The sequence below is a fragment of the Salmo salar genome, chromosome ssa01 (genome assembly GCF_905237065.1).
Source record: "Salmo salar chromosome ssa01, Ssal_v3.1, whole genome shotgun sequence".
Taxonomy (NCBI): domain Eukaryota; kingdom Metazoa; phylum Chordata; class Actinopteri; order Salmoniformes; family Salmonidae; genus Salmo; species Salmo salar.
In genome coordinates, this window is record NC_059442.1 from 128602413 (window position 1) to 128629492 (window position 27080).

Here is a 27080-nt window from a genome sequence, read left to right on the forward strand (position 1 = left end):
GAAGAAGTACTGAGACAGAGCATTCGCAGTCTTCTGAATAAACACTAGGAGGCGCCCTTCGCAATAATGTCTTTTGTGGTTGTTCAACAGAAGAGGGTAATTAAAATTTTTTTTTAACTGAGACAAGAAAGTTATTCACCCAAGCCCTGACTAGTTTGAAGTAAAAACAATAAAATACATCCCCAAGCTGCAGGATCCATGGATCATGCTCAGTGATCATGCCCATCACTCTTTCTCCACATCGACCTGTTACACTGGTGGCAGCAGTGGGATGGCCTTTGGAGGAGCTTACCGGTTTGCATTTAGGGCTTGGTGCAAATGCAAGGACGTTTCGAGAGAGAGGGGTAATTCTGTAGCATGGCATAGCATAGCTATGTGAGAATACTACTGCCTCTGCCCTCGAGGCCAGGGCTTTCGTGGCGCAGGGAGTAGTGCTCTCACCTTTGCACCACAGGATCCATAGATCCCCCTTACAGCTCACTCTCTCTCCACATTTACCTGTTACATACATTATACTTACACAACCATAGACACTGGTCAGTATAGGTGCATCCTCCAGTACTGGGCGATGGAGACCAATATCAATAAAACAATATGTTAAGGATACTGCCATTATTCTTTACTTGATAAAAGTATTTGTTCAAAAAGTACATAAGCTGTCAGATATACAAAACCGCTCAAACGTATAACTTCATAAAGTTTTATTTTATCCTGCAGTCCATACCAAATCAATCCTAATGGTAACCATTTTAAGACAACACTGAATGATTAAATGTTCCCTTGAGCATATAAAATGAATATCAAGTTGACGTCTTGGGCCTTCAGAAGGCCTCTAATACTTCACTGTTTAACACAGATTACATCTGTCATGTGACGTAAGTCAACTATAGGGCGTTTTAACAGACAACCGCAGCAGTTCAATTCAACATTCCCACATGCAAAAGGACAACCCTTGTTGAATACATTTCATATATTATCCACAACATTCCTTTATACTGCAGGCAAAATCATGCTAAAATTCAATACACAGCCAGCCTTTTTCTTTGTAGATAAACAAACATTCCACTACAAGGCATGTCAGTTAATGGATTAATGAGAGAGAAATATTCGCACCAAGAAAACAGCCTCTTCCATTGTATATGACAGAGGTGGGATATTATCGAATAAATCAACAGACTCAACCAATTTTGGCACTGAATATCTACTCGTCCATTTCCGTGAAAATTGTGTATTTGGCAATAAAAAAACTGGGGTGCACAACCATTTTGGTATACAAAAGAAAAAGTTCTTAATGGTAAAACAACTCTACACTTTTAAATAACGTCACTTTTGTCTACCAATAACAGCTAGTTTTCAGTTTTCCCCTCCCCACTCAGATCACTCCCAGACATTCCTAGCAAAATTCTTGCTTGAGAAATTGGTCTTTGCTAAGAAGCAATTTTTGTTTCTTTTGACCATTTTAATGGATATTGTTACCCTGAAATTATTTGATTTTCTGATGAAAACGGGTGCATTGGACCTTTAACAAGATACTTAATATTTCTTACAAAAGGAGTGTAAAACACAGTTAATAAGATACAATAAGGCATTCTCCTTAGAAGTTGTAATAAAGGTTCAGTTTATGACCATCTGAAAAATGTGTCCAACCCGTTCTCCAAACAGATACTGTAGGCCTACACAACCACTACTACAAATCAACCTAAATCAGTTCTCCCGTCTATATTATATTCTGCCACCAGAGCAGCATGATGATTACCATCGTTATGAATTCATTTATAAACCGGCAAATTAATACTGTGAACACTTGGATGTCATTTTGCAGTTATGACATGTATAATGGAATAGATAAACCATCCAGTGAAGTTACTTGTTGTGTGAGTTAAGAAATGGGCATGCGCAGTCGTAAACTCTGATTTCACGTGTACTTAAAATACTTGTGGCATGTTGTTGCAATGTGCTGAGTCAGCATGGTTGTACATCATTTAATAAAATCAGTCACATGCAATAAAGCCAGGCGGAGTATCTCCAGTATAGGTGAGACCATATATGGTTCCTCTCAGAAACTTCACAGTCCAACAGGAGGGTAGAATGGCTTCACAGGGTGACATGCAACAACAGAGGAGATCCACAGTTAGGATCCTTCCTTGATCTGTGACTGATTGTTCCGTGGCTGCTCCTCTTGTGCCCCTTCCTGATTGGTGGCGCTGTTGCAGTTGCTGTTCTTGCTGTTGTCAGCGTGGCTGTGACTGCCAGCGCTGCCCAATCGTGATGAGGCCACCACGGCCTTTACTGCAGCCTGTCAACAAACACATCATTCATCGACATAGTTTAGGATTAATGTGCAGGCCCACTCTGACTATGCAGATAAATCAACGAATTCTAGCAATCATTTACACAGAGTATACAAAACATTAAGAACACCTGCTATTTCCATGACATAGACTGATGAGGTGAATCCAGGTGAAAGTTATGATCCCTTATTGATGTCACTTATTAAATCTACTTCAATCAGTGTAGATGAAGGGGAGGAGAGGTTAAAGAAAGACTTTTAAGCCTTGATGCAATTGAGACATGAATTGTGTATGTGCCATTCAGAGGGCGAATGGGCAAGACAAAATATGTAAGTGCATTTGCACGGGGTATGGTAGTAGGTGCCAGGAGCACCGGTTTGTGTCAAGTACTGCGGCGCTGCTGGGTTTTTCACGCTCAACAGTTTCCCGTGTGTATCAAGAATGGTCCACTACCCAAAGGACATCCAGTCAACTTGACACAACTGGAGTCAACATGGGCCAGCATCCCTGTGGAATGTTTTCGACGCCTTGTAAAGTGCATGCCCCGACAAATTGAGGCTGTTTTGAACGCAAAAAGGGGGGTGCAACTCAATATTAGGAATGTGTTCCTAATGTCTGGTATATTCAGTATATGTTTGTATCTGTTCTGCCTGCAGCTATGGAACCCTGACCTTTTCACCGGATGTGCTACCTGTCCCAGACCTGCTGTTTTCAACTCTCTAGAGACAGCAGGAGCGGTATATATACTCTCGGCTATGAAAAAGCCAACTGCCACTTACTCTTGTGTTACTGACTTGTTGCACCCTCGACAACTACTATGATTATTATTATTTGACCATGCTGGTCATTTATGAACATTTGAACATCTTGGCCATGTGCTGTTATAATCTCCACCCGGCACAGCCAGAAGAGGACTGGCCACCCCTCATAGCCTGGTTCCTCTCTAGGTTTCTTCCTAGGTTTTGGCCTTTCTAGGGAGTTTTTCCTAGCCACCGTGCTTCTACACCTGCATTGCTTGCTGTTTGGGGTTTTAGGCTGGGTTTCTGTACAGCACTTTGAGATATCAGCTGATGTAAGAAGGGCTATATAAATAAATTTGATTTGATTTGATCTGCTTGCATTCCAAATATACAGTCGAAGTCGGAAGACACCTTAGCCAAATACATTTAAACTCAGTTTTTCACAATTCCTGACATTTAATCCTAGTAAAAATGCCCTGTCTTAGGTCAGTTAGGATCACCACTTTATTTTAAGAATGTGAAATGTCAGAATAATAGTAGAGAGAATGATTTATTTCAGCTTTTATTTCTTTCATCACATTCCCAGTGGGTCAGAAGTTTACATACACTCCACTCAATTATTATTTGCCTTTAAATTGTTTAACTTGGGTCAAACGTTTCAGGTAGCCTTCCACAAGCTTCCCACAATAAGTTGGGTGAATGTTGGCCCATTCCTCCTGACAGAGCTGGTGTAACTGTGTCAGGTTTGTAGGCCTCCTTGCTCGCACACACTTTTTCAGTTCTGCCAACAGATTTTCTATAGGATTGCGGTCAGGGCTTTGTGATGGCCACTCCAATACCTTGAACGTTGTTGTCCTTAAGCCATTTTGCCACAACTTTGGAAGTATGCTTGAGGTCATTGTCCATTTGAAGGACCCATTTCCGACAAAGCTTTAACTTCCTGACTGATGTTGTGAGATGTTTCTTCAATATATCCACATAATTTTCCTGCCTCATGATGCCATCTATTTTGTGAAGTGCACCAGTCCCTCCTGCAGCAAAGCACCCCCACAACATGATGCTGCCACCCCCATGCTTCACGGTTGGGATGGTGTTCTTCGGCTTGCAAGCCTCCCCCTTTTTCCTCCAAACATAACGATGGTCATTATAGACAAACAGTTCTATTTTTGTTTCATCAGACCAGAGGACATTTCTCCAAAAAGTACGATCTTTGTCCCCATGTGCAGTTGCAAACCGTAGTCTGGCGTTTTTATGCGGTTTTGGAGCAGTGGCTTCTTCCTTGCTGAGCGGCTTTTCAGATTATGTCGATATAGGACTCGTTTTACTGTGGATATAGATACTTTTGTATCTATATCCAGCATCTTCACAAGGTCCTTTGCTATTGTTCTGGGATTGATTTGCACTTTTCGCACCAAAGTACATTTATCTGTAGGAGACAGAATGCGTCTCCTTCCTGAGCGGTATGACGGCTGCGTGGTCCCATGGTGTTTATACTTGCGTACTATTGTTTGTACAGATGAAAGTGGTACCTTCAGGCGTTTGGAAATTGCTCCCAAGGTTGAACCTGACTTGTGGAGGTCTATAAAGTTTTTTTCTGAGGTCTTGGCTGATTTCTTTTGATTATCCCATGATGTCAAGCAAAGAGGCACTGAGTTTGAAGGTAGGCCTTGAAATACATCCACAGGTACATCTCCAATTGACTCAAATGATTTCAATTAGCCTATAAGAAGCTTCTAAAGCCATGACATAATTTTCTGGAATTTTCCAAGCTGTTTAAAGGCACAGTCAACTTTGTGCATGTAAACTTCTGACCCACTGGAACTGTGATACAGTGAATTATAAATGAAATAATCTGTCTGTAAACAATTGTTGGAAAAATTACTTGTGTCATGCACAATGTAGATGTCCTAACCGACTTGCCAAAACTGTAGTTTGTTAACAAGAAATTTGTGGAGTGGTTGAAAAACGAGTTTTAATGACTCCAACCTAAGTGTATGTAAACTTCCGACTTCAACTGTATTCAATCAAAGGATATTGACACAAGCACACAATCATTACTTTAAAATGGCGAGACATCAATAAATTATACATGGTACTACTTGCTCCTCAACTACTGTACAAAAAAAAACGACTGAAAGAATTTGTTTTTGTATCTACCTTGAGTTTTCGGCGTGCATTGAACTCCTGCAGTTTCTTCTGAGCAGTGTCCATATGGGCTGAGTTAACTGCCTTCCCAGTCACCCAGGGGTGCTGCAGTGCTTGCAAGGTCGTTAGCCGCTTCTTTGGATCCTGGACAATCAGCTTTCTCACCTACAGGACAGCAGCACATACAGTAGCATATGGTTAGTAACTGGGTCACTGAGACCGTGAGTCTGAATTCATTATTTGCTTGGATGCTGTTTATGCAGTTTTTTTTGTCCCCATAACAAGTCGGCCCAGTTCGTAATTTGGAGATAAAATACAGAAATACAGTAGGAGATGGATGTAGTCTAGTTACCCTCCTTTTTTATCTTATTTTATAAATCAGACACACCTACATGGACATACTCCCACTGACCCTTCAGCTGGGAAACAGTTCACCTGACCCAATGCTACAATGCAGCATGCAGCCATATGCCTAACCAAAAGCAGAGGTGCATAAAGATGGCGGTCCATGCACTTACCACAAATTCCTTGTTTTGCTAAGTTCACCTTATTGTACATTGCTCTCTGTTATTCTATTTTTTTATGTATGGTCATTAGCAGAGTATAAATTATCCCAATTTCATCTCCAAGACGGTGGCAATTTGAAAAACCGAAAAAAGTAGGATTGTGCTGATTTATTGGCACATTGAACCATATCGTGTGCCGTAGTTTAAAAACTCAGTGTCGATAGTGCTAAAACAATGACGTCATATCGGAATTCTGCCATCTTTATGCACATTCGCCATTGTTTAACCCATGGTCTAACCGATCGGATGCTAAAGTGCAGGCATATTAGTCTGGAAGTACAGCACACTATGGTTTTTCATAAGCCAAGCCAGTAGTCGACAGGGCAAGAAGAGAACCCTCATGCTGGTTAGGTTTGCATTCTCCACCAATTACTGATTTATCAATTAGGTCTAAGTACCAGGGGGAAATGTCAACCCGGCAGCAGAACTGTGGTAACCTCTGGACCCCTGGTAACAATAAATAGAACTCACCAGATCCTTGGCATTGAGGGACACATTGTCCCACCAGGGGGAGACAAACTCATATTCACAGTTGAGGATCCTCTTAAACATGTACTGGTCCCCTCTATCATCGAAGAACGGTTCAAAGCCACACAGCCTGTCAGAGGGAGGATGAAAAATGAGGTATACATCAACCACAGACAGCTCCTATCTATTGATTCACTGGCTGGCACAGTCTGACAGGCTCTGACAGCCGCAGGGGCCTGAGCTACAACTCTTTTGGAGATGCAATCCTCCTCACACTAAGGTTTGCCTTTAAATGTTGGACAAAATAATAAGAAACTCACACACTCTCTTTTTCTCTCAGATTGACGTGCCTTCGAAATATGTTATTTTTTACAGTTTAATATTAATTAACTAGTAGTCTATATACCACTGTGCTTCTTCTGAATGCTGTTGCTTGCAGTTGCACTACCATTTCCCTGCTTGCTGTATAATGGGGAACTCACACCCACATACTATGTATACCAATCAGGATGTGAGGAGATAAAAAAAACACTCAACTGCTCTTAAACATGAATGCACCAACACCCTTGATCCAGAAACCAAAATGGTCTAACAATGCAATTAAAAAAGGTCTGTACTTCCTCTTATCAAATAAAGAACACAAATTCTTGATGCATTTTGTTGTTGTTTGTTTTCTGCTAACAAAAGAACAAAACTGTTCGGTGTCAAAATGAACTGACGTGACTCAGGGTTCCAGTACACTTTTGAGGGGCTGGTGTCACTTACAAGATGTATGTGATAACGCCCACCGACCACATGTCAACCTCAGGTCCATAAGCACATCCTCGCAGGATCTCTGGGGCTGGAGGAAGGCAGAGAGGGAGGGAAGGATAGAGAGGGAGGGAGGGAAAAGAGAAGCGCAGGATGTGGGGGGGATGAGAGGCAACACGTGGAGGAGGGAGAGAAACAGAGATGAAAAACAGAGTAAGGAATTCTTACTGTACTAATTTATCCAAGGAAGAACGTACTATATAGTATGTGGATAAATATTACAATATACAGTGCAAACTATCCTCAGGGTACTTATCTCTGCTCAAAACTTGGCAGGTAAAGCATGCATGATCAAAACAACAACAATCTGCTATGTCTGAAATGGCACTGTCTATTATTTTGTTCCAAGTGAATTAAATAGCATCACAGTAATGGGTTACAACTCACCACAGTATCCTGGTGTACCACAAACTGTCTTCATTGTGACCTGATCGTCGATGATCTTTGACAGTCCAAAATCAGCTGCAAAATGAAAGAGAGCTACATTAGAGATCCTGCCTCTTTCTGGAAGTTCTCATTGTCTGGTATCGTTATAAAATAGTAGAATAGAATAAAATAGAATAGGACACCGGTACAATAGAATGGAAAACAAAAGAAAAGAATAGAATGGAATCGTTGGCATTGATCCCCCAATTATCTCAGTTCTGTATGTGATAGCACAGCAGAGTCTGTTCGGGCTCAGTGGATGTTCTTTGGGATAATCGTAGTGAATCCCACAGTGTATTGACTTACGCACCCACCTATTTTGAGGGGAGCATCTGGTGCTGAGGTGGCATATAGGAGGTTCTCGGGTTTCAGGTCTCGGTGCACCACGCCGTTCTCATGCAGGTACTGCCCAAAGACACAAGACAACAGCATAACTGACTGACTCCTATACACATATAGTGTTATTGATCTGTCTGGTGGTGAGTATGGAGCTGGACTGTTAGGGATTTTGGGGGCGGCATCTACCCCCACAGTTCATTTACTACGCAGAACCGTAACATTCCTGCATTATAGTGCACTGTTAAAAATGTAGAAACAAAATGCAAAGTTCAACTATTTTTCGCGTCCTCTTTCTTATCGTTGCCAATACAGTGTATTACACTGTAAAACAATATGCTATGATACTGTGTATTACACTGTAAAACAATATGCTATGATACTGTGTATTACACTGTAAAACAATATGCTATGATACTGTGTATTACACTGTAAAACAATATGCTATGATACTGTGTATTACACTGTAAAACAATATGCTATGATACTGTGTATTACACTGTAAAACAATATGCTATGATACTGTGTATTACACTGTAAAACAATATGCTATGATACTGTGTACTGGATGTAAGCATGTTTTAAACTGTTTTGGGGTTCAGCGAGGACTTTCACCTGTGTTACCACAGTAACTCATCAAACAAGGCCGCGTGGGCCATAGAATTCTGCACAGCTACAGAAAACAGCAGCACAAGGCAGCTTCCTTGATAACGCTGGTCATTGGAAAGACAAAGTTGGGATTTGAGTGAGGGAAAGCAATGTGTTCTCAGACTTTGTAGTGTCATGGATATAGACCTACTCTGACAAGTCTATGGCTCACTGTCTTGATAATGGTACCTGTTTGTAAAGCAACCTATTGTATAACTTCATATCATCTGCACACTGTGGGTGGGTGGGTGTATATCCAAACCCTTAGTTTCTTGTGTAAACTCTTAACATCAAGCTGTTGAAGAAAACCACATTCCATTCCACTGGCACTGACATTAAATGTATAAGCATCAAGGTTCGCACTGAAGGAGCTACACTTATTATGCAACAAAACAGACATATTTTCTGCTTGGGAATGACTGAGTTGAATAGACGTTGTTCACAGTGAACGAAGGCATCATTTTCTCCCCACACTATGTATTGTGACCCCCGCCCGGTGTGATCTCTCTATGATGTCAGAGGGGAATTCTCCTCTCCTCTCCTCTCATCCGATACGTGGAGTGTGGGAGGGATGAAAGGAGGGAAGAAGAGAAGGAGGTGAGGAGCGAAGACAGTAGCCCCCACCACACACACCAAACACACACACCGCACACATCCCAGGCCTCGCACGGATGCCATAGCACCACAACAAAAAGCTATTCGTACAGCACTGTAACCCAGCGACACAGCTGTGTATTCTCATTGACTGTGGTGCTCTTCTGCCAGAGAAAGTAAAGTAGGGCCTACCTGAGAGGTGGGCTAGCCGATGTATTTGGCCAATGAGGAAAATATTATTTGGAGATGCATAGGCTCTCAAAGGTAAAATATCAATATCAAGAACATTATATCCCGTCCTGACCAGTAAAGAGGTTATTTGTTATTGTAGTTTGGTCAGGATGTGGCAGGGGGTGTTTGTTTTATGTGTTTCAGGTTTGTGGTTAATGTTCTATGTTAGTATATTTCTATGTTTGTTCTAGTCTTTCTATTTCTATGTGTAGTTTATTGGGTTGACCTTCAATTGGAGGCAGCTGTTCCTCGTTGCCTCTAATTGAAGGTCCTATTTAGTAGGGGTGTTTTTTCATGGGTTTTTGTGGGTAGTTGTTCCGTGTGTAGCTGTATGTCTCACAGGACTGTTTTCTCGTCGTTGTTTTGATTAAGTTTTGTTTTTTTCTTCATAATAAAGAAGATGAGTTCACACATGCCCGCTGCGCCTTGGTCCAATCTTTACGATGAACGTGACACATTAGCCTAACACCCTCTTTTGACATAGTAAAAAAACGTCATGAAGAATCTCTGGATTCTCCGTTATCACAGCATAACGTGTCCAAAATAATCAACACATTGTGATGCTAAGATAACACCAAATGAGTTGCCTATAATGAAGGAATCTGTCACAAACAGAGTGGGGACTTAAGTGTAGATGTGTCAGTGAGATTGGCGGGAAATGATGGTACCGCAATGCTCCACTGGGACGTTAGCAAGATATCCAGAAGGAGTTCATCATGTAACACAGACTGCAGAAGCTCTCTGCTGTCTTTCAAGTGACTGTGCACAATGTAAATAAATCACTCCAAATCAACACGGAATAAACACTTTCTCAGCACTTGCTCAACAACAAAAGGAAACTTTAAGAAACTGACTAAAACACCTAGTCCTAGGCTGGTTTCGATGTGTTAAAAATTCCCTGTCTGTCTTACTATTTAATCTCCTTGGCAACATCAATTTGTTGCTAACTGAGGATCATGGAAGGAGATCTCTTACAAGACACTAACAAGTTAATGCCGTATGACATATGGCTCGGTCCATGTGGATAAGATGTCAAAGATAGCTCAGTGAGAGACGTATGCTTGGTTATGCGATAGCTCAATGAAGTGAACTTAAACCGTGTCCACTGTTGATCCAACAGTGCTGGTTCAAATGACAGTGAATTTGGGATTTGATTACGGAAAAAGCTTTCTATTTCCCTTTTGTCCTTTATAATGTATAGATAAGGAGACAGGCGGGAGTGAATATGTGATGGTTTTACAGTATGTCAAGAGTTTGCTAGACATTTATTGGCCTACTTTTTGACATGTGTCAGAGGAAGGAAGTCAACTCACTGCAACAGCTTCTAGTACTTGTTTGACAGCATCAGCAGCATCCCGTTCAGTGTAGAAGCCCTTTTCCACAACCCTGAGAAAATAACATGTGTTGTGATTGTTGTAACAGAGGAATGGTACAGAGAGTGTGTGTGCGTGTGTGTGTTTTTGTGTGTGTGTGTGTGTGTGTGTGTGTGTGTGTGTGTGTGTGTGTGTGTGTGTGTGTGTGTGTGTGTGTGTGTGTGTGTGTGTGTGTGTGTGTGTGTGTGTGTGTGTGTGTGTGTGTGTGTGTGTGACCATTAGGGCAGTTAACTAACCTGTCAAATAGCTCTCCTCCAGTCACAAGCTCTAAGACCAGACTGATCTCTGACGGGGTCTCAAATATCTCTTTTAGTTTGATCTGGAAGAAGTAAAACAAAACAAACATGAATTCCGCATGAATAAAAAAAAAACACAACAGCAATCGTTAATTCTATGCAAGGGCAGCCCAATAAGTGCTGTAGAACACTCACAATGTTTGGGTGAGAGAGTCGAAGTAGAACACCTATCTCTGTCCTTACTATCTTCTTGTCCACCTGCAGAAACAAAACATAACTGGGTTAAAGAAGGACACTTAGCGTGTTGTAGTCGCTGGGTAAAATGACTACACTAAGACTCTACGGCGAATATACAGCGAGAACTTACTGTCTTCTTCAGCGTTTTCACCGCAAACGGCTTCTGTGTTCCCTTCTGTCGACATCTGCACACCACGGATGTCGCTCCCCTAAATGCAGAGGGAATACACAGTTAAGATACAAGAGCAACTGTCAAGTGGGTAGGGACACGATGTGCAAACAGCGCAAGGAAATGGTGAATAGGCTTTGATGAGATTCTTCTTTACTTCCATTATGGCTGCGTACAGTGCCTAGAGTGTTTGTCTGAAGCGTCAGTTGGCAATTCTCCCAAAGAAACTCAATGCTGTATTTTCTCTGTACTGACGCGTTCAAATCTGAGTGCTAGGTAGACAAATTACACCACAATCCCATAGGCCTATAAATTATTACAGTAGTAGGCAAACATGGAGATCAGGCCTATATTCCTTCAGGATTTAAGCAACACCTATGTAAGAATGCTGTTCATTGACTACAGCTCAGCCAGCGTTCAACATCATAGTGCCCACGAAGCTCATCACTAAACTAAGGACCCTGGGACTAAACACCTCCCTCTGCAACTGGATCCTGGACCTCCTGATGGGCCGCCCCCAGGTGGTAAGGGTAGGCAACAACACGTCTGCCACACTGATCCTCAACACTGGGGCCCCTCAGGGATGTGTACTTAGTCCCCTCCTGTACTCCCTGTTCACCCACGACTGCGTGGCCAAACACGAATACAACACCATCATTAAGTTTTACTTTAGTTTATTTGGTAAATATTTTCATAACTCTTCTTGAACTGCACCGTTGGTTAAGGACTTGTAAGTAAGCATTTCACGGTAAGGTCTACACTTGTTGTATTCGGCGCATGTGACAAATAAAGTTTGATTTGATTCGATTTCTACATTGTCATGTGTTCAGCGGTTCGGTCACCTTGGCCACTGGCTCGGGGTCAGTAATTATTTTACATTTACATTTAAGTCATTTAGCAGACGCTCTTATCCAGAGCGACTTACAAAATGGTACATTCACCTTATGATATCCAGTGGAACAACCACTTTACAATAGTGCATCTAAATCTTTTAAGGGGGGGTTGAAATTACTTTTCCTATATCGGAAGGTGGTGATCTACTGGTGCATGGAACGTGGGTCTTCAACTGGAAGCCAGTGGAGAGAGCGGAGGAGCGGGGTAACGTGAGAGAACTTGGGAAGGTTGAACACCAGACGGGCTGCGGCGTTCTGGATGAGTTGTAGGGGTTTAATGGCACAGGCAGGGAGCCCAGCCAACAGCGAGTTGCAGTAATCCAGACGGGAGATGACAAGTGCCTGGATTAGGACCTGCGCCGCTTCCTGTGTGAGGCAGGGTCGTACTCTGCGAATGTTGTAGAGCATGAACCTACAGGATCGGGTCACCGCCTTGATGTTAGTGGAGAACGACAGGGTGTTGTCCAGGATCACGCCAAGGTTCTTAGCACTCTGGGAGGAGGACACAAGGGAGTTGTCAACCGTGATGGCGAGATCATGGAACGGGCAGTCCTTTGTAATTAAAAGCCCTGGGCTTGTCAGAGTAGGAGTGCGGAATACGGTTATATGGACAGGGGAGGATGATTCTAGATAAGGGCCCTGAGCTACAAAGCCAACTAAAGATCTACTTTGTATTTATTCAAACATAAGTAGTACTGTTAGTTCTGAATAGAGCTCCACTTTGCATATGACATCTTTTACAGGTACAACATGACCCTGCTGTTGTCAGAGGAGTTGACATGACATTTTAAAGAGAAGATTGCTATAATGGCTTCAAGAAAGCAAAGGGGTACATACTGTGCTGCCTGCAGTATATAGAAAGGTAGCTATTGGAGCGCCTCCAATGTGCAAATAAATCACATTTGGTAGCACTGCTTACAAATTAGTGGGGAGAGGGAAGAGGCAGAGAGGGAGAGAGAGAGGGAGAGAGAGAGAAAGAGAGAGAGAAAGAGAGAGAGAGAAGCAGCTTCTGTGTTCAGAAGAAAGCACTTGGGCTCTCATTAGGTGTCCAGACCTCGATACTCACCATTACACCAGAAATACAAAACAGATTTTCTTTCTTCCCTCTCCCTCTCTCCCTTTCTCTCTCTTACTCCTACACACATCCTCTCTGCCTCTCTCCCTCTACCACACATTCTCTCTCTTTCCCTGCCTCTCACCCAAACCTCCTCTCTCTCTTCTCATCTCCCACATTCTCTCTCTCTCTCTCTCTCTCTCTCTCTCTCTCTCTCTCTCTCTCTCTCTCTCTCTCTCTCTCTCCCTCCCTGCCTCCTGTGGGAAATACCCTCACGGCAGGTCCATGTGAGCAGACATAAGGCAGGCATGACAGCCAGCTCACAGCTTCAATCCAACCACAACAACAGCCAAGAGTCTTAGGAGAGAGAATTCATGTGATAAACTAGACTTGGACTATACACTATTGTTGTGCAATGGAGCTCAGGGGCAAAGGCAAAGGCCTACCTAAGCATATAACACAAATCAAATAAACACTAATAACAAAATATCATTAAATTGTTATCAGGTTGACTAGATGACCTCATCCTAGCGTACCCTCCTCATTCCACTTTGGATCCCTCCCTGTAATTTCTACAATGCCTCATTTCATTAAATCATTAAATCTTAATGTCGTACAGAAAAGAGGGATCTATATTTATGAGTTTGCCCTGCTTTCTTCTCTGTGATGTATGAGAGCACGTGTAATGACCACTTTCCTATCCGACGTCAAAATGGCCATTAATTGGCAGAGGAGTAAGAGTTTGAAATACACAGACAGGCCACGACACAACGAAGAACTGAACATGTTATATCAATACATAGTTAGGCCTATACTCTACTATGTGTCCTCCTTATGTAATTGTCTAACAAAATCTGTCTAAATATCTGAGCCAGTTCTTGAATAAACTACCAATTTATTCCATTCATTTATTTTAGTCCACGCATGTGTTAATCCACTTTATAAATCCACCTCCCAATTCAACTTCTCCCTGCATTGTTTCCGTCATCCTTATTCCATGATTTCACACTTTAATTATATAGCATTTTGTTGAGCCTCTCAACTCTTGGAGAGATAAGCGTTATTTCATTCTAAAGTCATTGTATACACAGCATATGAGTCAAGATGCTAGACCACTTAGCATTGGAGGCTGACACCCTGAGAATGAAGTCTGTTCTAGCACTAAGCTCTACAGGGACAGGCAAAAGAGATCTGCACATAAAGCTGTACAGAGATCTGCATATATCCAGACCCTGGTCTGTCCTGCACTCCAAAAGGGTTCTTCGGCTGTCCCTATAGGAGAATCCTTTTGGGTTCCATGTAGAACTCTCTGTGGAAAAGGTTATACATGGAATCCAAAAATGGTTCTTCAAGGGGTTCCTCAATGGGGACAGCTGAGGAACCCATTTAGTTTGTAGAGACCACCTTTTTTTCTAAATGTGCACACACACACACACAGACACACAGACACACGGGGAAATTAGCTACTGCTATCATCAGATTCAGTTGTGGGATGATTTAATGAACAGATGGGCCTTCTACATCAAGCCCAGAGAGCTCCATCCCAGATCATCAGTGATGAATTCCACTAATTGACTAATGGATCATATTCATCATTCTGGAATGGTCATATCCATCCACAGCACCAAGACAAACACATCATTGATACTAAAACATTTAGTATCAATGAACAACACAAGCTCATATAGCTTTCCCCATAATTTTGCAGCCAAATGCAACAATGCTTCATGTGGGACAATATTGCTTTACGGAAGGAATTTTTTTAGGTAGGCTAAATTGTTTGAAATGTCCATGTTTGTCATACTCATTTACTGTTACAATTCCACTGTAACGGACTCAAATTTGTACTTAAAATGTATCTCAAACAAAAACAATTTATTTCAAAGTTTAACAAAATCACATTTACTGGAAGAACTGTGCAGAATTTCGGTAAAATCTTTTTATGTGCCATGTTTTCCAAAAACTCAGTTAAATATTTGAGATTCAATGATGTCTGCAGAAAGAATGGGGTTTCAGCGATGACATGACACATTGACTTTGAAAAAATCTATTTGGGTTATTGAACTACAGTAGGTGAAGTGGATTACACCAGGTAACGGAATTGCGGTAACGATGTTTCATCATGGGTCCCTGATCTACAGAAATGTATAATTATGGATATGAATGTCATTCTCTTCATGGTGATGTATCCTAAATAGGTACACAAAGGTATAAATATGTAATATCCTCCTTTGCATATTTGGGTATTATTCTACACACTGGCTATTATTTTAATGAGCTCTGCCCCAACAAGATCAAATTTGATTGGTCCAGACAAGACCAAATCCTAACAAATCATACGTCTATGTTTCACAAGTTTGGACATCAAAGTACAGCACAGTAGAGTAAAGTATAACACAGTACAGAAGAGTATTTCATTGTAAAAAAAAAAAGGTTCATCTTTATTTAACTAGGCAAGTCAGTTAAGAACAAATTCTTATTTACAATGACGGCCTACCCCAGCCAAACCCGGACAACGCTGGGCCAATTGTGCGCCATCCTATGGGACTCCCAATCCCGGCCTGATGTGATATAGCCTGGATTTGAACCAGGGGCTGTAGTGACGCCTCTTGCACTGAGATGCAGTGCCTAGACCGCTGCGCCACTCGGGAGCAGCATGTGATACAGTAGAGTAGAGTTCAGTGCAGTACAGTACAGTGTACACAACTCTAGTGTGCTCTACTGCGTACTGTACTGAACTCTACCTTTCTTTACTGCACTCTGTGCTGTACTGTACTGTGCTATCCAAACTTGTGAACCCAACTGTGGTCTGTGACTACTATGATTTCCATTGCAACCAATTCAATTGCAGAAATTCCGTTACCAATCTTTCAGAAATTCCGTTACCAATTTGGTAATGGAATTGAGTTTTAATCACCTAATAATTCATAAACAAATTTGATATCAGTAAAAACACGAACTAATTGTCAGGTCTACCTTTACTTGTTACTTGTTTTCATTATCCTCTCTCCTCATGAGGGAGAGAAATGTTTAAATATATTAAAGATATGTAGGTTGTTGGTTACGGAATTTCAAGGCACAAGGCAATGTTTCTTAAAAATACAGATGGCAGAAACATTTCACCAAAACTAAATATAAGTATTGATATTAGTTGGCAGCGGTCTTTACTTCAACATTATTGTGTTTAGCTGTATTTGTAATTGTCACGTCCTGACCAGTAATAGGGGTTATTTGTTATTATAGTTTGGTCAGGACATGGCAGGGGGTGTTTGTTTCATGTGGTTTGGGCTATGTATTTAGGTAGAGGGGTATTTGTATTATATGGTTCGGGGTGTGTGTGTATGTAGAGGGGTGTTGGATTTATGTGTTCCGGGGTTTTTGGTTTATGTTCTTGTTTTGTATTCTAGGGTTTCTATGTTGTGTATTTCTTTGTTGGCCTGGTGTGGCTCTCAATCAGGAACAGCTGTACATCGTTGTTTCTGATTGAGAGTCATACTTAGGGAGCCTGTTTTCCGCCTGTCCCTTTGTGGGAGATTGTTTTTTGCATTGCTTTTGTGTAGCCTGCGAAACTGTCGTACTGTAGTTTATTGTTTTTCGTATTCACTTTACAAATAAAGTTATGATGAGCACGCAACCCGCTGCGCCTTGGTCTAATCCCTTCGACTATCGTGACAGTAATACCTTTTAAGACTTTCTGGTAGACGTTTTCTAAGACTTCTTTTCCATCTGTTTGACCAGAAATCAAAGCCTTTGCTTATTTCAAATGTTATTTGGCCCTTTATTTTTTTTAATTAATTCTTAGCTGTCATTTGACACCCAGTTAGACATGTTCTTATGAACTTCACGTTGGTATTCAAGGGTCCTTTTACATCTTAATTTAATTCTCTACAAAAATCTTAATATGCTGCAAATTAGATTAATAAAGATAACTGTCCATGGAGAGGATGACACAGATGAGGGTAATAATAATAAGCTGGATCTGCCCTCTGAATTGCACAATATGATTTTCCCCTGGAAACTACACTGACCTCTTTAATAAGTAACAGGCAAAATCCAATCACGTGTAACATCTCCAGCATGAAGTGTGACAAATGTAGAACAATGTAGGATATTGACAAGCTTATTTCAGATGGCAAAGATGCCTATTTTTGCACATCTGAAGGTTGTCCTCAAATAGCCTAGGTATCAGTGCCTGTCACGTGGCTTTACACAACATGGATGGAAATAACAAATTAACTTCAATTTAAAAACGACTGTCTTTTTCAATCACAGTAGTTACAATAACCCTCAAGCTTTTCTAAACCAACGAAACAAGTCATCTGAGTGAAGGCATCTCTCTGCTGTTGCAGCTCAATGCTGCCTGCCTATATATTACACAAGCTGCTCTTGTTTCAGTTTTGTACTCACACAACATTATGTAATTCCAGAAGAGATGCTGCTGCTACTCTCAGGAGCAAGACAAGCTACAGTACTTCTCCAGCATGCCAGTGGCAATCAACGGTGATCATTTGCCCACTACAGTCAGGTCAAGACCCTGGTGTGGACGACGAGCACACAGATGAGCTTCCCTGAGATGGTTTTCGACAGTTTGTGCAGAAATTCTTTGGTTGTGCACAGTTTCATCAGCTGTCCTGGTGGCTGGTCTCAGACGATCCCGCAGGTAAAGTAGCCGGATGTGGAGGTCCTGGGCTGGCGTGGTTACACAGGGTCTGCAGTTGTGAGGTCGGTTGGACATGTCATGGAAATTCTACACAGGGACACTCAGTCAATCTTAAATTAATCATTCTTTATTATTAGCGTGCTGAAGAGGTTCCAACCAGCTAAATGCACCAAGATCAGGAGCTCTTCCGGGGCAGTCCCGTTAGTTCTCTTATATACAGACAAGTAACATTTGCATAATTTAGCTTATTCATCATTCATAATTAATTGATCATTAACATGTGCTTCATTCATGTGACCAACCAAAACTGGGTCATGCTTGTGACATACCAATACCTCACGAGGCTTCTTATCTCTAAGTTGAGACCTAGAAACTGTGATATCTTTAATTCTCAAAAGAAGGGTTGAGACATCTGAGGTATTGTGTTGTGTGACAAAACTGCACATTTTAGAGTGGCCTTTTGTTCCCAGCACAAGGTGCACCTGCGTAATGATCATGCTGTTTAATCAGCTTCTTGATATGCCACACCTGTCAGGTGGATGGTTTATCTTGGAAAAGGAGAAATGCTTACTAACAGGGATGTAAACAAATTTGTGCACAACATTCAAGACAAATAAGCTTTTTGTGTATATTGTGGAACATTTATAGGATCTTTTATTTCAACTCATGAAACATGGAACCAACACATACATGTGGCGTTTATATTTTTACAGTATCTCCTACAGGCAACCCTGTAATTGAGTGGGCATGTACACTGTTAGCTAATTCCTGCCTTTTGCAATAGAAATAGCCTGCACAATCCTGTGGGAAAGACGCCGCTTACAAAGCACTCTACCTCAAGCAGGATTAGCAAAAGGCTGGAAAAGCTGCCATATACACTTTCAAGGTGTAGAATGAATGGCCCTGCACGAAAAGCCCCAGTAGGATCATTCAAATGTCCACCAGAGAGCTCTGAAAAAGGAACAATTCCTTTATTTTGGCACCAACGCTCGAACACCCACCACAAAAAGTATATGGACACCTGCTCGTCGAACATCTCATGCCAAAATCATGGGCATTAATATGGAGTTGGTTCCCCATTTGCTGCTATAACAGTCTCCACTCTTCTGAGAAGGCTTTCCACTAGATGTGGGAACATTGCTGAGGGGACTTGCTTCCATTCAGCCACAAGAGCATTTGTGATGTCAGTCACTGATGTTGGGGGATTAGCCCTGGTTCACAGTCTGTGTTCCAATTCATCCCAAAGATGTTCGTCGGGGTTGAGGTCAGGGCTCTGTGTAGGCCAGTCAAGTTCTTCCACACCGATCTCGACAAACCATTTCTGTACGGACCTTGCTTTGTGCATTGGGGCATTGTCATGTTGAAACATAAAATGGCCGTCTAGAATGTCATTGTATGCTGTAGTGTTAAGATTCCCCTTAACTGAAACAAAGGGGCCTAGCCCGAACCATGAAAAACAGCCCCAAATCATTATTCCTCCTCCACCAAACTTTACAGTTGGAACTATACATTCGGGCAGGTAGCGTTCTCCTGGCATCCACCAAACCCAGATTTGTCCGTCGGACTGCTAGAAGTGGGATTCATCACTCCAGAGAACGAGTTTCCACTGCTCCAGAGTCCAATGGTGGCGAGCTTTACACCACTCCAGCCGACACTCGGCATTGCGCATGGTTTGCGGCTGCTCGTTCATGGAAACCCATGAAACTCGAAAGTTCTTATGCTGACGTTGCTTCCAGAGGCAGTTTGGAACCGAGTGAGTGTAGTGAGTGAGTGGCGATTGGAATGAGTAGGTGTGTCAAAACTTTTGACTGGTACTGTATTTCACCAGTAGGCCTAGTAAATGTACCGTTGATCCCTGTCATTTGGTTCTATACATTTCTGTTAATACATGTATTAATTACAGTAATTTATCGTTCTCATTCTCGCAGTGGAAACATTGTTTGCATTGTTCACAATCTGCTACACTTGTGAGAAACAAGTTTTGGTTTATTTCATAACCATCCCCCCCAAAAGAATGTTGGGAGTGCTCCATGTGAACAATGAGCATGTGTCTGCTTACTCTATACTGATACTGTTGAGGGAACCCGCACGCCAGAGCCGGCATAGAAAAAGCCTAGCTGGCCTGCTTCACGCAAATGTAGGAAAGTGCCCATTTGACTCACCACGTCCACCACTAATAAGCTGAGCTTCTCAGTACGTTTTTCTTCACCTCAGACAGTAAACCAACAAAGTCAGTTTTTTTAACATCTATTGAGAATGATTAGTTCCTCACAGTATTTGAAAAATCTTTTCAACACTCTCCCTGCCTCGATAATCATCAAGCCTCGGTGTGAAAGAGCAAAATAGCATGATCTGATGGTCCCATATATCCAGTGGAAACGTCATAAAAAACTTCTGTCTGTCCCGAGCTCACTGGGCTGCATAAATCTGAGAGCCCGGAATAGGCTAGGTGATACAATGCTGCAAGTTCCCTAGGGACAGCTTCAGGCCGGACACAGTTGATTGATTTGTGTTACGCCTACTCCCGCTCCCCCTCCCTGGTGCTTGAGGGCACCAGACTGCCCATTATTACACATACCTGTCACCATCGTTACGCACACTAGCGCGTCTATGGACTCACCTGGACTCCATTACTTTGTTGATTGCCCCTCCTATATCTGTCTGTTCCTCGGTTTGATCCCCGTGTCAGCAAATTGTTGTTTTGTTTCCCCTGTCCAGACGCTGTCCTTGTTTGTTTCTTGTCGATTATTTATAAAAAATGTTCACTCCCTGTACTTGCTTCTTGGCTCCCGGCGTCTGTCCTCACAGAATGCTGACACCAATATTTGAAGCATCAGGGAGTTTTTTTGTTTTTGTTGGTGAGGTAGGGTACGGGTGCCGCTGCCGAAGGAACCGGGGGTGCCTCAGCTGGCTCGTCGGCCTTCCACGCCTTAGCTGACTCGAGAGGTTTTCTTGCCTCGGTTTGCTCGGCAGGCTCCCATCCCACGTCATGCCTCAGCCAGCTCGTCGGGCTCCCACGCCTCAGCCGGCTCATCTGACTCCCGCGCCTCAGCCGGCTCATCTGACTCCCATGTCTCGGCCGGCCCGTCAGGCTCGCCCAGGTGGGACGCCGAGTGGCGCCCCTGGGGGGGTGGGATGGGGGGGGTACTGTCTTGCCTGCTCCCGCTCCCCCTCCCTGGCGCTCGAGGACGCCAGGCTGCCCATCATTACGCACACCTGTCACCATCGTTACGCACACTAGCGCGTCTATGGACTCACCTGGACTCCATTACTTTGTTGATTGCCCCTCCTATATCTGTATGTTCCTCGGTTTGATCCCCGTGTCTGCATATTGTCGTTTTGTTTCCCCTGTCCAGATGCTGTCCTTGTTTGTTGATTATTTATAAAAAAATGTTCAGTCCCTGTACTTGCTTCTTGTCTCTCAGCGTCTGTCCTCACAGATTTGATACAATGTTTCACTTCACTAGAGATAGCTCAAGACAGATTAAAAGGGAGGAAGACAGGTGGAGTAGATAGATGAATGCAATTAAAAGAACCTGCATTTTCATCAGGATATTTTATACTGTTTTTATTTATTGGCTTTAGGCCTATGTATTTTATTTAATTGACGATGGAAGTTATTGGCCTATAGGCTGTCTCTGAGTTCCATTAGCTAATTTCTTTATCTGCAAATGGATCACGGTGCATCAATGTGTCCATATGGCAGAGGCTGGTGCTCTCGCATTAGTTGAATTTTTACTTTTAGATTTTTTTTATTTTAATTCAGATGATTATGATTACCTGAGACAATGATTTTGAGAAACTAAAACGTCATTATTGAAATGAAACTGTTCCATGATAATGCGCATAAGCCTATAAAATAATCATAACTGCCACTCAGATCGGTATAAATGGTAGGATAAATTGTAAGCTTCCCCAAACTTGAAACTCACACACGGCCTATGATATTTACTCCCATGTGCACACGCTTGCACACAAAGGAGGTCCTGTGAAAGAAACGTGCCCCTCTATAGAACCCATTGCCCGTCCAACTGATTCCTTCTGGCACCGGCACTGCCCATGAGCCAACAGATATGGATAGCCTATGTTCAGCCCTAAATATAATATAGTATCCCCCATTTCATCTTACCAAAATCAATTATCAACCTGAATTAATTCAAACTCAACAGGCCGCCATCTCCCTGCTCACGACCAACAGCAGCATGGGCAGAAGCAGGTCCATTATGGGACTTCTGTAGATGGCTCTAATTTCCCTGATTCTATGCATTAGATTCCCTCTCTCCATTCCATATGCCTGATTAGGGCTCAGTGGCAGATCCTTGAGTGCAACTGTGGTCCCGATGCTATCAGACTGCCTTGTATAATACAATTAGTTATGAATATGGAGTAGGGCTCTTCTCATGTGATTGTGGCGGCAGAGCCAGAGCCATATAAAGCAGTGCCAGTGCATGATCAATACCACTCCTTTAATACGGTAGCCTATTGTGTGACTTTCCCTGTCTATCAGTGTACGAGTGTTTTGTTACTTGTCATGTTTTGTGTTTTTCGTGGACCACAGGAGGAAGAGTAGCTGCTGCTTCTGTAAAAACTAATGGGGATCCAAATAAACAAGTAAACAAATACACACCTCAGTCAGGTGTTCAGAACGTAATGCGTAAAGGAAATAAATACAACACATACACCAATCCATATCATGTCACCAGACCACCAACTGAACGTGTTATAATCTGCTATGAAATCATTAACATGTGCTCCTGCTTATTTCTTATTTTCATATCTTGTGTGTTTTTGTTCTACCTTGTTATTTTTAGTATTACACTGCATTGTTGGGTTTGGAGCGTGCAAGGAAGGCATTTCAATGTACTTGTGCATGTGACATTAAAACTTAAAACTTGCTGCTGGTGTCTCACAATGTCATTGCCTGGAGACTGTTTAGGTAGGTGACTTGCTTTATGTAATCCACAGAGTATCTCAAATCAGGACAATATGTTAATAGTACTGCTATAACTCACGAGCAAAAGTGATGAGCAAAACTTCTTTGTATCTATTTTTCATGCTTTGGAAGTGTTTACAGTTGTACAGAAAAGTGCTATGAGGATAAACATGACCAAACAGAGTTGTGTTTTTCCCAATGGACCATGTTCCTAAAAGGACAATTACCGGTGTGACAGCCTGGTCTCAGAGCTTTTCGTATTAATCTGTACGCAAATCGAAGACACTCCATTTGGTATGATATGTTATATTTGGTATGGTTACATAAGACAGATGGTTACTTAAAGCAAAAACAAAAAAGGTCAACGTCCTGCAACCCAAAGATTGCGAGTTCGAATCTCATCACGGACAACTTTAGCATTTCAGCGAATTAGCAACTTTTCAACTACTTAGCGACTACTTAGCATATTAGCTCATCCTTCCCCTAACCTTAAACCTTTTAGCTAACTTTTCACTTAAGCCTAACCCTTTTAGCTAACCCTTCCCCTAACCCTACTCCTAAACCTAACCATAGCTAGAATGTGTAACATATTATACATTTGCTAATTCGTAACATATTGTACGTTTAGCAAATTCTTAGCATAATAGGTTATGCGAATTCGTAACATATCGTACATTTTACAAATTCGGAACTTAATATAATACGAATTGTCATTCATAACATACAGTGCATTCGGAAAGTATTCAGACCCCTTGACTTTTTCCACATTACAGCCTTATTCTACAATGGATTAAATTTAAAAAATCCTCAATCAACCAACACACAATACCCCATAATGACAAAGCAAAAACAGGTTTAGACATTTTTGCAAATGTATAAAAAAAATAATAAAAAAACCTTAAATAAATATTCAGACCTTTTGCTATGAGACTCAAAATTGAGCTCAGCTGCATCCTGTTTCAATTGAACATCCTTGAGATGTTTCTACAACTTGATTGGAGTCCACCTGTGGTAAATTCAATTGATTGGACATAATTTGGAAAGACACACACCTGTCTAGATAAGGTCCCACAGTTGACAGTGCATGTCAGAGCAAAAACTAAGCCATGAGGTCGAAGGAATTGTCCATAGAGCTCCGAGACTGGATTATGTCAAGGCACAAATCTGGGGAAGGGTACAAAAAAATGTCTGCAGCATTGAAGGTCCCTATGAACACAGTGGCCTCCATCATTCTTAAATGCAATTAGTTTAGAACAACAAAGACTTCCTAGAGCTGGCCGCCCAGCCAAACTGAGCAATCCGGGGAGAAGGGCCTTGGTCAGGGAGTTGACCAAGAACCCGATGGTCACTGACAGAACTCCAGAGTTCCTCAATGGAGATGGGAGAACCTTCCATAAGTACAACCATCTCTGCAGCACTCCACCAATCAGGCTTTCATTGTAGAGTGGCCCAGCCAGAACCCGGACTTGAACCCGATCGAACACCTCTGTAGAGAAAATAGCTGTGCATCGACACTCCCCATCCAACCTGACAGAGCTTGAGAGGATCTGCATAGAATAATGGGAGAAACTCCCCAAATATAGGTGTGCCAAGCGTGTAGCGTCATACCCAAGAAGACAAGGGTTGAATCGCTGCCAGTATGCTTCAAAGTACTGAGTAAAGGGTCTGAGTACCTATGTACATGTGATATTTAAGTTTACTAACTTTTAATAGATTTGAAACATTTCTAAAAAAAACACTTTTTGCTTTGCCATTATGAGGTATTGTGTGTAGATAGATGAGGGAAAAAACGATTTAATCAATTTTAGAATAAGGCTGTAATGTTTTTTTTAACATATTTTTTAAATTTAACTAGGCAAGTCAGTTAAGAACAAATTCTTATTTACAATGACTACCTAACCCGGCCGACGCTGGGTCAATTGTGCGCCGCCATTCGGGAGCAATGTAGTGGAAAAACTCAAGGGGTCTGAATAGTTTCCGAATGCAAGGTATCATATGAAATGGGTGATGGAAATCCACAAATTAATACATACCATACAAAACGTAACATAACATACTAAATAGAAAGTATCGGATTTACTTACTAAATGCTCTGACCAGGTTGGGCATGATGGAAATTGACTGTTATATTACATAACTTTTTATAGCCTTATCAATTATTTAGATGACAATTATGAATTTTTAGATTGTTGTTAAATAATCGTTTTCTTTAGCAAAAGCATCAGGAGATGCTAATCTAGGCAGGAAATTGTGGTAACCGAATGCATTCTCTCCTGTGTTGTACGCAGATTTTATTTCCATTTAAAACAAAATAGTGTTTATTTAATTGATGCAATACAATTTCCTGCATGTCCTTCGATCACTTACTAATACATTATTAAAATAATTGATTGAAAAGACCAGAAGATCATCAGAATGCGACTCCTGGCGATATCAAGGCAGTGAAAACATGAGAACACTGAATACAGTAGTACTGTACAGAGAGAGATGATGCTCACCGTCCCAATTCGGACTCCAACTCATAGTAGTCAGCCAAGATCTCTTTCTTCGATCCATCTATCCAATAGTCTGGAGCAGGGGTTGCCCCTGCTCTGGACGAGAGCATAGTGACTTTAAGCATCACCAGCTATCCAAACAGATTTAAGTATCTTGACAGCTCGTCTCCCCTGCGGCGATTCAAGGCTTGACTCAGTTACAGTGGTTTGAAGAAAAGCGAGTTGTATACTGTCAAGCTGTGATAGAGACGCGCGAAAGACCGTTATCTTCTCCAAAGCAGCAAAAACCCAGCCTTTTGTAAGATCTAATATGAGTTACAAGACCATTTAAAGGACCGGGTAGCGTAATGAGCTTGGTCCTAAATGCATATTATTCACAGCCTCCAGCCCAGCATTGCTGCCATATTGCACTCAGTGTAAAGGAAAGTGTGCAGACAGTGGAGTCTGCGTTAGAGGGTTTCCACCGGGTCTTACTGTCGCTGGTTTAACATCCAAAAACAATTGAGTTACCTTTACCTGAGGTCACAATCAAGCACGTCATGTTACCATAACTACCAGACATAATTGTGTTGCTTTTTAATGACATGAAAATAGGCCTACCATATACACAGTGCATTCAGACCCCATGATATTTTCCACATTTTGTTGTTACAGCCTTGCTCTAAAATTGATTAAACATTTTTTTGGGCCTCAATCTACACACAATACCCCAAAATGACAAAGCAAAACCGGATTTTTAGCAATTAAAAATAAAGAAAAAAACCCCCAGAAATATCACATAAGTATTTAGACCCTCAGTATTTTGTTGAAGGACCTTTGGCAGCGATTAGGTCTTGGGGACCTTCAATGCTGCAGACATTTTTTGGTACCCTTCCCCTGATATGTGCCTCGACACTCCTTCGACCTCAGGGCTTGGTTTTTGCTCTGACATGCACCGTCAACTGTGGGACCTTATATAGACAGGTGTGTGTCTTTCCAAATATTATGTCCAATCAATTTAATTTACCACAGGTGTACTCCAATCAAGTTGTAGAAACATCTCAAGGATGATCAATGGAAACAGGATGCACCTGAGCTCAGTTTCATAGCAAAGGGTCTGAATACTTATTTTAATAAGGTATTTCTGTTTTTATTTGTAATAAATTTGCAAACATTTCTAAAAACCTGTTTTCACTTTGTCATTATGGGGTATTGTGTGTAGATTGATGAGAGAAAAAAAAATATTGAATCCATATTAGAATAAGGCTGTAACGTAACAAAACGTGGGAAAAATCAAGGGGTCTGACTACTTTCTGAATTAATTGTGTATATATAAGCAATAAGGCCTGAGGGGGTGTGGTATATGGCGAATATACCACGGCTAAGGGCTGTTCTTATGCACGACGCAAAGCGGAGTGCCTGGATACAGCCCTTAGCCGTGGTATAATGGCCATATACCACAACCCCCCCGAGGTGCCTTATTGCTATTATAAACTGGTTACCAAAGTAATTAGCGCACTAAAAATACGTTTTGTCATACCCGTGATATACGGTCTGATATACCATGGCTGTCAGCCAATCAGCATTCAGGGCTCGAATCACCCAGTTTATAAATATATTTGTAAACTTGGTGGTGTGAGTCCTGAATGCTGATTGGCTGAAAGCTGTGGTATACCAGACCGTGTACCATGGGTACGACAAAACATGTATTTTTAGTGCTCAAATTATGTTGGTAACCAGTTTATAATAGTAATAAGGCACCTCGGTGGGTTGTGATACGGCCAATATAACAACGG

The 27080-nt window shown here is 41.8% G+C and overlaps 1 protein-coding gene across 1 annotated transcript; it reads right to left on the reverse strand.

Moving 5' to 3' along the window:
* Positions 1 to 686: 686 nt before the first annotated feature.
* LOC106562078 (calcium/calmodulin-dependent protein kinase type IV) lies at positions 687 to 25751 on the reverse strand. The gene is made up of 11 exons (XM_014126641.2): positions 25309 to 25751; positions 11232 to 11310; positions 11060 to 11122; positions 10865 to 10947; positions 10569 to 10641; positions 7761 to 7851; positions 7408 to 7482; positions 6976 to 7051; positions 6214 to 6340; positions 5189 to 5341; positions 687 to 2296 (listed from the first exon to the last, which is right to left on the reverse strand). The coding sequence occupies exons 1-11, from the start codon at positions 25428 to 25430 to the stop codon at positions 2132 to 2134; spliced, it is 1107 nt and encodes a 368-aa protein (XP_013982116.1). The 5' UTR covers positions 25431 to 25751; the 3' UTR covers positions 687 to 2131.
* Between the last annotated feature and the right edge of the window lie 1329 nt (positions 25752 to 27080).

What these genes read in the sequence shown, in the direction of transcription:
- LOC106562078 (XM_014126641.2), bottom strand. Translation starts at nt 25,430, where the DNA reads ATGCTTAAAGTCACTATGCTCTCGTCCAGAGCAGGGGCAACCCCTGCT. An exon ending in TGAAAACGCTGAAGAAGACA is followed by an intron (nt 11,123 to 11,231) that starts GTAAGTTCTCGC and finishes TTGTTTCTGCAG; the next exon opens with GTGGACAAGAAGATAGTAAG. An exon ending in AGATGCTCCCCTCAAAATAG is followed by an intron (nt 7,483 to 7,760) that starts GTGGGTGCGTAA and finishes TTCATTTTGCAG; the next exon opens with CTGATTTTGGACTGTCAAAG.